This window comes from Trachymyrmex septentrionalis, unplaced genomic scaffold (genome assembly GCF_001594115.1).
Source record: "Trachymyrmex septentrionalis isolate Tsep2-gDNA-1 unplaced genomic scaffold, Tsep1.0 scaffold32, whole genome shotgun sequence".
NCBI classification, from domain to species: domain Eukaryota; kingdom Metazoa; phylum Arthropoda; class Insecta; order Hymenoptera; family Formicidae; genus Trachymyrmex; species Trachymyrmex septentrionalis.
In genome coordinates, this window is record NW_017305485.1 from 2,276,118 (window position 1) to 2,289,517 (window position 13,400).

Consider the following 13,400-nt stretch of genomic DNA (forward strand, 5'->3'; position numbering starts at 1 on the left):
GTGTTAAACACAGATAAAATAGTACACATTGTAAATTGTTCAACTTGTTTTAATTCAATTAACAACATATTGAGTAGAAGCAGTGGCGATTGATTAATAGCGAAAGTGATAAAAAATAATTCAAATTAGACATAATTTGATATTATGAATTTAATAATGAGAGTCGAATAGAAGAAATCAAACTACAGAAGCATAAACGAAACTTCCAGTAGGAGGCGAAAATTAAGTTAATAAAATATAAAAGTTTACTAAACATAAGTCTCTTTTACCTTTTTAAAAGCTTTTTCTTCCCTTACATTCGATTTGATTCTAATTTTTATCTTTGCACCAGGATTCTCTATCCGCCGATTCTTCTGGTAAAGATAACTAGCAATCACATACGCATCACTCATCGTTATCGTGTAACTGCATTATATATATATATATATATATATATATGTAATACATTTATATATATATGTAAATAAAATAGTTAAAGTCAGTTATACAGCGAGATCAACGCAACAGCGACGCTCGTAAACAACGACGCACGTGTCGCGCCACGTGCCGTCTAAATATTCGTCAGTCACTCCCGCATATTGTTGCGTAATAGATAATAAAGGAGATCAGGCGCGGTTATAAATGTTATAATAAGTGAATATCGATCTAAAAATTCACGGTCGATCGGATGATTAATTTCTGGAAAAACTTCTCTTCCCACGAAGAGAACATATCATATAATCATTACGTAATTTCGCTTGCTTGGCAAATGATATCTAAAATGGAATTTTGAGAAACACAATTTCAAGGAAGAGATTTAGGTTTAATTATAGTAGCCTATATTTTTTTAATTAAAATTCTCCGTGAAAATATTTTGCCATGAAAAGATTCTGATTAACGCCGAATATGGTATAATTAAAATGTTTTAGAGTAATCGTATCATGTTGCCTTATTAATGAAAACTTCGATAGAAAACTAGTCGTCGAAGGAAAACGTATCAATCGTATTCATTTAAAGCACGTTGCAGTAATTATCTAATGTTGCACGTTTTATTTTTGTATGGCTTGCGATTCTTGCAAATGTGAAATGCGAGTATCATTTACAGGCACTTATAATTATTATAAGACACTTTTTTAAGTTGTTAGCTAATACGATTTACTGTTGTTATTAACTTAATAGCTGTAATAAAATTTACTTAAGATTGATGTAATGAAATTTGTAAAAACATATTAGCATACTAGTATATTTTTTTAAAATAATTAAACACACATACATGTTTCTGTATTTATACACTGAAAAAATATATTAAATTTTAATAAATTATTTGTTTGAATAGTGCTAATCAAATATTTACTAAAGATACATTTACTTAATACGAAAACGTTAATCATTTCTTTTTATTGAGTAAATATTTATTTACTATAAATACAATAAGTGTTTAGTTGGTACTACATTCAAATAAATATTTATTAAAATTTAGAATACTTTTTCTCATTGTGTGTATACATATACAATAAAATTTTATATTAATAAAATATATTATTAATATATTATTACATATATTCACATAATGCTTGAAATAGAATAGATAATCATAGTTAGATTCAATACAATCATATTCATTACATCTCCGTCGGTTGCGTTTATTAAGCAATCATAATTTGTTAAATAATGCTTGATATAACAACGAAATGTAATATCAGATTAAAATAATTCGTTTCTCAACGAGTCCAAAGCGTGCCTATTGTATTCGATTACTCGTATTTCGCATTGTTTAAAACAGAGGTGGTTTGGTAATCACTGTACGATAAGATAAGTCCGGGGATTGTTACGAGCGAGAGTATAATCTCTCAAGGGTTATTTTTTTAATTTACTGTTATTTATATCGTTAGTTAGAGCTTCGAGGAGAACAATTATGCAAATATTCTCTATTTTTAATTAATTTTAGATAAAATTAATTTTAGATTTAGCATCGCGATCAATACTCTACTCATTACCGTTTAATTTGTTCGCTTATATAATGATTATTCACTTATATAATTAGCTTGAAACAACTTTGATCGAACTCCCATTAATCGACGATTAATTTATATTTCGTTCACAAGTGGATAGGGATGATTTTTTATTACTTAACACACGCAGAGAGAAAAATTAGATTAGAGACAACGAATTGTACGGCTATAGAAATTTTGCTGTAAGCAATTCTGTTTGTTGAATTAACCGATAACTTAATCGAAGTTTGATCGAAATCGCTCCTAATGATGAAATTTTTCGCTATTTACGTGCAAAAAAGTGTACAAAACGTATGGCCAGGAAGACTTCCGGTATAACTTCGGAGCGATCGATGGTTAGGCGAATGTTAAACTTTCTCTTACTTGTGTAACGTCTGATTGTCACGTTTTACAGATTTGTTATATCAGAACTTTCTTGAAAGAGATTTCCGGGAGAAAGCCATCTATGTATTAGAATTAGTAGATTACAATTGCAAGCCGAGACTGCAAAGCTGCAGTAAATAAAATTTAAAATAACATTAGTTCGATTTTATAAAATGTTTTATGCGAGAAATATAAATAATATAATATAATCGCATGTATTTATATTGTCATTATTTAAAATATTCTATTATATTTTAATATTTAATATTATATTTAATATTATATTTAATATTAATATTAAATATTATGCGCGTTTAAATATGGACTAATTAACTTGTTGTGATAATTTTTAATTTATGATTGTTTATTAGCGTGACATTATCTCGGATGTTATGATTGCAACGCGGGAACAACGTCTCAGATCATGTTGCGAATATTTTCTAAGGATTTTAGAATCACCACACGTTTGCACGCTCTTTCAATAGAATATTTCCCTTGGCGTTTATATTTAGATCCGCGTGAGTCGCAAGAACCGCGTTTATTACAATTCTGGCTTATCAACACTGTTTCCACGTTGACACTCGCTCATCACATGGCGTGACACGCGGATATTATCGACTTGCATTGCGTGATCTATATGTGAAAATTTTACCATTGCAAGGATTCCAACAAAAGAATGCGGAATTGCCAGTATAATAAGAAATTGTTTTATTTTAATTAAATTTATATTTATATATATTTACATTATATTTATTTCAAATTCCATGAAAACTAGCGTTTTGAAAAATTCCATAAAAGCAAGTCATAATAGATAGGCAATCGATCAGAAATCTCAATGGAAAAAATGTCCGTAATTAGGATTAATATATCATGAGTGGAAGGAATGATTATATTAACCCTTACCCTACTAAGGTGGGTCACCGAGCGATTCCTGTTCGTGCAAATTTCTTTGAGTCTTTCGGTAATTATAAATTAGATTACATTTTATTATTTTCCAAAATGAAGTGCCAATATTTATTCTAGAAAGTATGTTAGTGAATTTTTAGAGATTTTTTTTAATCATTCTGAATAGGTAAAAAAAACCACGAGATTTCTTTTTAAACAGCATGTGGTAAAATTATGTTTTGTAGCATAAATTAGCACAAAATTAGCATTAAATAGTTTAATAGATCTTTTTCGATTCTGTTCATTTAATCCTGCTAGCTTAAATTGACAGAGATATTAATTTTTAGACGTGGAAGTTTAACATTGAAAAGGATTACGCGATGTTTCACGATTTTACGTGTGTTATATGTATAGCCATGAGGCACTACCACAACCGATAAGCAAGAGAAAGGACAAGGAGCACAAGAAGAAGAAATCGAAAGTGGTGGCTGCGCTTAACGCCATCGAAGCGGAAGCCGGCCCGAAGACGGTGGTAAACGCGTTGCCGGAAGTCGCGTCGTATAACACCGTTGCGCCGGTGAACGTCATACTTGACAAGAAACCAGGTTGGTTATTATCCATAAAAATCGCAAATGAGTGCACATAAATTGTCTATGGCTTTTTTTTTATTGAAGTCGATTCACTCAATTTCCGGGAAAACTACTAATAAACGTTCACGAATTCAGAATAAGTCGAGAGAAATTTCGGTTTTCACATGCCAAGACAGAAAATGCAAATATCGTAAATATTTTATAATTTTTTAGACTTTTGTTAGTTCGTAGAAAAAATGAGAGACAATCGACTTTAAGGATGTATTGGTCCTATAGTTCTTGCAAAGTAAATTAAATTTGGAAATTTAATATTTTACATTTTAAATAAATTATACTATACATATGGAAACTGTGTGTGTGACTAAGATATTTTTATTTAATAATATATTTTTATGGTTTTTATATTTAAGTTTATTTGTTATTAAAAATTAAATTATTTTTTACAACATTGAAAATCTCAATTTTTTTATAGTTTAAGTGTTTAAAATAATTCATAATACAAAGTTTTATTGTGATTGCCTGTTTAGTTATTCTGTAAATAAATAAATAAATAAATAAAATAATGTTGTTTATTTACAAAACAACTAATCTTTGTATCGCAATGAAACTTTATATTACATACATAAAAAAATCATCTCGAATATATATATTTAAAGCAATTTGAATAAAAAATTTAGATTTTTTATTATTTCTTAATATTTTTGTTAAAAAATATGAATTTCTTATTAAAATAATTTTTTATTTATGTAGAAAATTACTGACAATTTTTTTCTATTATTTTCGAATGCGATATAAAACAATCTGTAATGTTTTCATAATTTTTTGAATGTTTTCAAAATTAAGTATGTATTAGACAAAATATATATCTAATACATTTTTAAATCCAGATCTACAATAGATTATTTAAGCTTTAAACCATAAGTAATTTGCCAATTATAGTCGAATACGAGGAGAATAATCGATTGTGATTCTTCCATTTCTTGTGGTTTAAGGCTTAAAAATCTATTGTAGATTCGAACTAAGAGATACCAATACATCCTTAAAATCTTATTGTTCTTCTGTTTGTTTCCCATAAGATAATTTCTTCGTGCACTCTTCTCGACCTTTCGCCTTGCTATTTCCTACCTAAGACTTCGATGTGAAACTTCTCTTCACGATTATCCCCTAGTCCAGCTAGTATATATCTTTCAAAATAATATTTCGTCAAGCAGCTAATTACTTTGATACTCAGTGAAGACGCTAGTCTAGAGATAATTAAAAATTCAAGTTAGCTGTAAATAAATAAAGAACGCAACTGTAGAACATCGACGTAAAACAATAATCTGCCACAAAGGGCAAATAAGATTTCTTTCAATTGGAAGAGCGAGGAATGAAAAAATTTCTTGTTTCTAAACTATGTTTTGCTTTTCCTAAATTCTATTATATAGAATTGAAAGAAATATACCAAATTTTTCTGACCATATAAATTTTCTTACATTAATATATTATTAAATATTCAAGTTAATCAAATCTGACTTTTCTTCGATAAAATATTATAATATATTTCAAAAGAGAATAAATTCTTGTTTTGAGTATATGATATTGAGTATTTCTAAAACTTGAGATGAATATATTTTATCAGAAAGAAAATATTCTTTATTGAAAGTAACCATTACTTAAAAAAAGAAAAATAAAATGAATAATTGCTTTTCTTGGCAATAAAATGATACTTCTTTGTGTGTGGTTATTAGAATTTTTACAACATTGCTCATTACTCAAACAAATGATGATCTTAATTCCCTGATATTAAAAAATATAATTATAATAAATTTGGCTATTGGGAATTAGCGCTGTACTGTGTGCGCGATAAGTTTCAAATTATTAAATTGTATCTTACATATTTAATTATTAATTTGTATATATGTTTTTAACTTTTTAACCATCCTCAGTACATACAGTTGAATCCATGTAATTAAGTGAGCGACGAGCATGAGACGTATTTAAACAGTTTAAATATTTCGCAAGCGCATGCGATACATACATATCATAATCGTGCATTAAGAGAAACACTTTCTTCGATTCGGTTATTTAGAGAAAATCGTGACACGCGTGGGCGAAGCTTACTCGAGTGGGGTGTAAAATTTCCATCCAACGTGACATAGTCCAATCGAAGTTATTGATCTTTCGGTACTAACAAGTTTAGTATTTAAGCTTCACCTGTTGCTTTATTTACATTTCAATAATTCTTTTTGTTTATGTCTTTAGTGTCTCATCCTTTTTATTTATTACATATATTTATATATATTTAAATATCCAAAATCACGCAGTATAAAATGCAAAAATTTGTTAAATAAGCACTACGAAGTTAAATTATTTTAGCAAATAAAATTAAACAATCAGGAAATTAAACAAGATTTTATGAAATGTTTAACAGATTCTTTTTAAAAATAATATTTTGTCAGAGTTTGAGGATTTCATATAGGTATAATATCACACACGATTCTCCTCTCAACAATGTAGATTTTATATTGCGCGTTATATAAACTATTGCGAAACTGATAAATCAATAAGCAAACAGTGAAGCCGCGGAAGGACATATTTAATTACGTTTAGAGCACGTAACTTCCTCTAAACGTAGTTTTCTCTGATTTTTAGAATTTAGATTTTTTTTTAGAATGTATCAGTAACCGTGGATCTTAATAAAGATTTGATCTAGAAGCTTTTCCATTTTTTTCCGTTTGTGATTCACGTTATTAGATTGCTCTATTTACATTTCTATGCAATTGTGAAGCAATAATCAAGTTAGCTCTTCCAGCTGTTACCCCATTGTTATTACAGAGTACCAACCGTATTTTTAGCGAGTAATGTCTCGGAGACGCGTTAATTCGAGATGCAATAGGTACGTTATGAAATCACTTTCGTCCTGTGTTCGCGCTTATCCCTATATTTACGTAAGCGTTTACGTCGCCGTTTATTTAACCCTTTCATCAGCGTGGAATTAAAAATAGTGCTCTTAAAAATTGCCCTTCGCCGTCTCGCTTTTCAGCTGGTAACAGCGGAGAACATACATCGTACGGCATGTAATACACATAAAAAAAATATTAATCCCGAAAGTAAGGAAGTTACGTAATTCAACTTTTTCAAATAAAGATCTGTTAAACTAACAAAGTGTGTAATGCCTTATTTTAACACTGATACATTAAATTAATCGCAATAAATTAATCATACAGATTTAAAGTTATTCTTGGTCAATCTTTTATAAAATATAATTTGTATATTAAGGAGGATCCAAACTGAGGGTCGAAATGTTTATGAATCTTAAATGAATAAAATGAAATTAATGAGAATTAGACTTGAATATTTTGGCTATTATAAGCATTACACTTTGTTGATTTATTTTCATTACAATCTCTGATTTCCATTATTTGTTCAAAGATCTTTTATAAAATCACAAATATATTTTTTTTCTGGCCAAAAAATGAATTTAATCGATAAAAGCATTAATATTATCGCCAATCTATCGCAGATTAGGTTTGCTTTCACTTACTTAGATGTTATCGCACGATTCTCTCGCACGTCTCATGCGCTCGCGAAGAAACCGCAGTGAATGCCTTTCACCTGGAAGTAACAATTTAGCCGGAGGTAGCATATCACCGAGTAATGGCATTGAACTTTCCGTCTGGCAGTCGTTCGCCGATTTTATGCAAAATACGAATCTCAACATGGTCATTTCCGCGTCATTTTGGACTAAGGGAACATTTTGGACTGAGCGTCTTTTCCTGCATCCTTCCTATTCTTGTTCGCGTAGCTCAAGTCGTGCTAACGTGATTTTTATATACAATAGAACTCATTTACGTTTATGATACAAGAATTCTCTTAAGTTATTAAATTATTAAAGTCACCATTGCATTTTATTTCATCTTTTATTTAAAAAAACATTTCATATTCTTTCATAATATTTTCTGTTATTATCAAAGATCTTAAAAAATCCCAAAGTAATGATTTAGCTTATTCCAATGAAAACTCCTAATGTGCAATACAAATTACAAACAAATTAATTTTTAGCATTTAAAGTCTAGTAGATTCCTTACAATATACAAAGAATCTATTTGACTGTGATTTGAAATAAACTAATTTTTACATACATTTCAAAGGATTTGATAATAACAATTTTATAACAATTTCAAAATTGTATGTATACATATATATATATAAATCCGAAAATGCGCAACGCTTGGCAACGCTTATAATAAGAGAATTTCTTTTACTGCTTTTAATGCAAGAAGAGGTAACCACTGTAGAATTGGTGGACGCAACGGATCCCGGCGAGCACAACGGCGGAACCGTCGCAGATCCGGAAGCAGGACTTGCTTCACGGACGGTCCTCCTGGACGATTCCACGTCTCAGGCCAATGTTAGTATACGTCGATAAACGTAGTAGAGAGAGATAACAGAAAGAAAACACGCATACATGCACACGTACATGTCGTAAGGGCGTAACAAGAAAGAAAAAGACAGAGATTCTCAAGAATCGCACCGTGCGATCGTAGAAGCAAACTCGGGACTCGACGGTTGGGTTCTCATGACCTGCCATTATTAAACCGCTTCCGTAATTCCATTTCATAATTAAACCGTTACTTTTATAAGCTCCGTTACTATTATGAGTAAATAACTGCAAACATTAATATACATCAGCAATATTGGGGAACGATATTAACTGCTTGATTACAAGCCATTTGTCGAAGCAAAACAACAAGTCACAATAATGTTAAAATGAATCATATAATTGATTAAAAAGTAATTTTTAATAATCATTTTGGAGCCATTTTAACGCTATTTTGATGTCATCATGACTTTTTGTTCTGCTCGGGTTATTGCTAACTTTGCTTATCCGCGTTGATATAATCATGAATTAGAAGTTAGACAATCGTCTGTGTTGCAGCGATCTTTTCTGTTCAGTTTGGTTACACTTTTTCGCACTTTCCGCAAAATCGGCGTGTACGCGATTTTTGGAAAAGGAAAGTAAGTCAACGAAGTGCTAACTAAAGTGAATAGATATATTTGTCAGCCAGTTCTCCGTGTATATTCTTATACAGGACTCATCGGGTTTTCGAAGGAACTTCGAAGAACTGTGTGCGTTTACACACAAAAAAATTGCGGAGAAACTTTTGCATGTCGCCGGTGTAAGGTACGAGAAGAAAGAAAGTAACGTAACATATCTATGAATATCGTCAAGTATCTCTTCCTCTACTGATATTCCTCCCACAACTAAATCATTCTTTAATATACAATCCTCGCATGCGATGGAAGTACTGGCAATTAAATTCGGTGTGAGAAGTCCTTAACTTGCTGATGATAACGTGACAAATTATCAGTTTCGTTTCTTAAATGCCCACGATGATTTTTGAAGTTCGTAAATCGCTTTTGTTATCTCTTAGCGTTATCAATATTTTATCATTACATTTTATTTTAACTTGTTCTTTTTTTTATTACGCGGAGGACAAAAAGTAAATCTAGTATCACGTTATCATTCACATTAAGATCATTAATGTCAGCGCATTATGTCGACTAGCTTCCTAATCTACCAAACATTCTGTAGGATGGATTTTGCGCGGTGATTTCAATGCACGACGGTCTCGTGCTGTATACAACTCCGTCGATATGCACCGCTCTCGGTTATCTCAAGGACGCCTGGATTGGCAAATCTTTCATCGATTATGTTCATCCAAAGGACAAGAACACCTTGGCCGATCAGATCACCAGTGGCATCGCGTCGCCGCCGGAAGGAGAACGATCTAAGGGTATATACAATTATATTTAATGAACTGAGAAGAAAGGATTACTTTACGGGAACAATACACTTGGATATGGCATACCCAACCCAATTTAACTTCTTATTAATATATCTATTTGCTTGATATCGTTATGTTCTCCTTAATATTTTGTGGTTTCTATTTAAAAAAAACTGCTGACAATATGTTCACTTTTATAAGCAATGAAAAGCGAGTTGAAAAATTTTACATTTTATATGAAAACTAACTCACTTTATTAGGATCCAATTTTCCAAATATAATTAGTGTAGATTTCTTTGTCAAAACTTATTACTTACTCAGTAGATATTCTTATAGTTAAAATTCCTCATTCATTTTTACTCCAAATTATTATCAAATACCTATTATTACCAAATATTACAATTTTTTCTATGATTATTAGTGTTATCACTGTTGCGTAATATATTTAGGACGTCTGAATTATACAATCTTTCATTTTCGGGAATTAATTATTATCCAACTTCTGAATGGCGCCAACCGGAACATTGTTTCACTTTTAGGAATCAATGGCAGAAGGGCGAGCTTGTTCTGCGGTTTGCGGAGGTTCACCAGGTGCACCGAAATGCCGAATGGATATCGAGCAGACGCCCGATCGAATCTGTACTTGCCTTTCCACCTGACTTTGTCGTTCCGGGACTTGCGGGACCGAACGGCCGAGCAACAGCTCAGCAACCGAGCTATGTTCCTCGTAGTTACCGCTCAACCCGTCCATTCCGCATACAAAGGTAGCACGGTCCAAGGTCTTCCGATGAGGTCTGACCGGCGAGAGGACTCGATAATTACAAACAGCCAGCTTGTTTGTCGGCCAAAAGTTAGCGGCCAACCTGCGATTTAATGCAACACTCATCAATGCGGATCGCGGTGAAATGGTGGTGATCCGAAAAAAATTCTACGGACCATCGTCAATTCGAAATCGAGTTACTTCGAAGAAAACTTCCGGCAATATTCATCCTACTAAATCCTCGCTTGCAAATATAACAAATCACTTGAAATATATCCCCAACATGGACAAACGTGTGCTGAAGTGAACGAGTAACTTCGTCGAAGTGACTCGGATTTACAGGATGTATCTGGAATATGCGGAAAAGTTGCAGCGGTATTTTAAACGCGATAATGCCATTCACTATAATCTCGCTCAACTGCTTATATTATACGTTCTCAAGATACATCCTGTGTTCGTTACATGCGACACAAGCATACTTAATCACTCCGCGATGATCGAGCCTTGTCGTTGGTCCGACCTCGTTGACGATATTCAGTGAGTCGGTGGTTTCCATGGAAAATGTTTGAAACGAAGGTAACTTACTTCCAATTTCTCAAAGCCGCCCGTGCGGCGGCTCGTGATGATATATACGTTGATACACCGTTCGCATCTTTGCCGTATTTGTCGCTGTGCCATTACCTCGCCATTTTTTCGATTGGTTGCCCGTTTTTTCGTTCAGTTTGGAGACCACTGTTACGAACGCTTACTGTATCTCACGTTGTCACACCGCACTCGTCATCTTTTACAAGGTGCTTCGCTCGCTTTGCTTTTGTCAGCGCATGGATAGCCTCCATCTCTGATCACAACGCGCACTTCCTGCACAAGCTATTAATTTTTATTGGCATCGGTGGATTTATGTTGTTCAAAAGAATTTCAATATTAACCTTGCAAATAGTTTAAAATTGGAAAAGTATTAATATTCGTTATTTTTTATATAGATAATAATTAATACTATAACTATATACATGAAATTATGTATATGAAACATTACCATTGAATAACATCATATACTTATAACAATAATTCATATACTTATTTAACAACACATTTTTATAATTTATTTACTATATTTATTTATTTACTATATTATTATTTTTTATTATTATAATACTTTAACTTAAAAAATAATTTAAAAATTTTCAATTTTTTGTATAAGTATTTTAAATAATTAAAATTATTTATGCAAAATTATATTCACAAGTTAGTTGATCAGTAAATAAATAAAATTTACTGTATTAAACTTTATTTACAGAACAACTAATCTGTGAATCGTAATAAAGCGTTGCCTAGATAATCTTAATTATTTAAAGTAAGTACTTAAAGTTTAAAAAAATTTGAAATTTTTGTCATTATTTTTTTATTGTAAAAAGTATAAATATATACACATACTAATATATTATTTCCAATTTTAAACGGGTGACATGTCCTCAAGTTCCTTATCGAAGATACTCTTTGGAACTTTAATCTCAACTCGCAATTTTTTATCCATTTCTCGTTTACAAAATTGTTTAATAATCTGTATCGGTTATTCTATTTTATTTATTCATTCCATTTATTATGTTTAAATTAAAAAAAAAAGATTGTTATGAAATAGCGAGCACAATATAAAGGAAACATTGCAAAAAAATGAAGTTCCAAAGTTTGGCCATAATCAATACACAAATTCGTGCAAAGTTGTTTAGAGGTCTATGTCCAGAACGAATGGATATGGAAAAAATTCTGAATGGCATCGAGCAGCTTTTTGAGCATGGATTTTTTTTAACTGCGCCAAAACTAATTAATTAGCAACGTGCAAATCTCGCCCCAACTTGTCGGCGTCTAACCATTACTAAGCTCTCGCGAATTAAGGTAGTGACCTGCAACAAGAGAGAATGACCCCGAACCTTGTCGTTATCCGCAGCGCCAGAAGAAACAATAATATCTTCGGTATTCACGACCCGCCACACTGCGACGTGCCACCTATCCCATGTTGATCCCGACGTAGTCCAATATTTCGGCTATCTACCACAGGATATGGTTGGCCGTTCGCTGTTTGACTTCTACCATCCCGAGGATCTACCTTTCATCAAAGACATCTATGGGACTGTGAGCATGAGCCCAACAAAGAAAGAAAGAAAGAAAGAAACTTAGGTTTCGTTCGCATGCATGCATAATAAGAGGCGAGAGATATGCGAGAGAGTTTGAAAAAGAGAGAAAGAGAGAGAAAGAGAGAATGAAAGTTCAATGAATGAGTGTTCAGATATTCTCCTTCATGTTACTGCCGTAAATTATTCATGTAACTCCTTACGAAATGTCGTTGAACAGGTGATCAAACTCGAAGGCTCCTCCTTCAGGTCGAAGCCGTACAGGTTCGCCGTGCAGAACGGGAGCTGCGTCGTCCTCGAGACCGAGTGGTCATCCTTTATCAATCCCTGGACGAAAAAACTAGAGTTTGTCGTAGGTCAGCATCGGGTGCTCAAGGGACCAATGGATCCGGACATCTTCCGCGTACCGCGCGATACCGAGCACAGCTACCTGGCTAGCATTAGTGAGGAAGTGCTGAAGGAGGCCAAGATCATCCAGGGTGAAATACGGGCGCTTCTTGATGAGGTACGATCATTGACGAAGGCAACGTACGTTACACATACACTACAACACTATGATTCGCTATTTATTCATGGGTACATCTAGGATTCCAATTAGGAAAGGATAAAAATGTAATTTTACTCAAAGAAGGATGTTAAAAAAAGGGGTCGCTAAAAATATCGTATTAGCATCTTAAGACCAAGCCTGTCCAATATGAGCTCTGGAGCCAAAACGCGAAGCCATCGACGTAAAAAATTCAGTGTGGGTAAGATTTCGGGGAATGTAAACCAAATGTTTTGGCTCCAGAGCTCAAATTGGACAGGCCTGTTTAAGAAGGTCTTATATAAAATAAAAACGGACTACGAATACCGCCCAATGAGAGTTTAATTTTTTATCGTAAAAGTAATTTTTATAATTTAATTGTTTCTCTTTA

The 13,400-nt window shown here is 32.4% G+C and overlaps 1 protein-coding gene across 5 annotated transcripts in view; it reads left to right on the top strand.

Moving 5' to 3' along the window:
* The window catches only part of LOC108749937 (period circadian protein), a 32,068-nt gene that overhangs the window by 10,592 nt on the left and 8,076 nt on the right, over positions 1-13,400 (top strand). For 3 of the 5 annotated variants that reach the window (XM_018488981.1, XM_018488979.1, XM_018488977.1), the window contains exons 3-8: positions 3,654-3,844; positions 8,092-8,222; positions 9,408-9,609; positions 10,140-10,364; positions 12,303-12,487; positions 12,707-12,991. In XM_018488981.1, the coding sequence (XP_018344483.1) occupies positions 3,654-3,844; positions 8,092-8,222; positions 9,408-9,609; positions 10,140-10,364; positions 12,303-12,487; positions 12,707-12,991 (1,219 nt within the window). The remainder of the gene's footprint in view (positions 1-3,653; positions 3,845-8,091; positions 8,223-9,407; positions 9,610-10,139; positions 10,365-12,302; positions 12,488-12,706; positions 12,992-13,400) is intronic. The other 2 variants (XM_018488980.1, XM_018488978.1) reach the window with 1 other exon arrangement.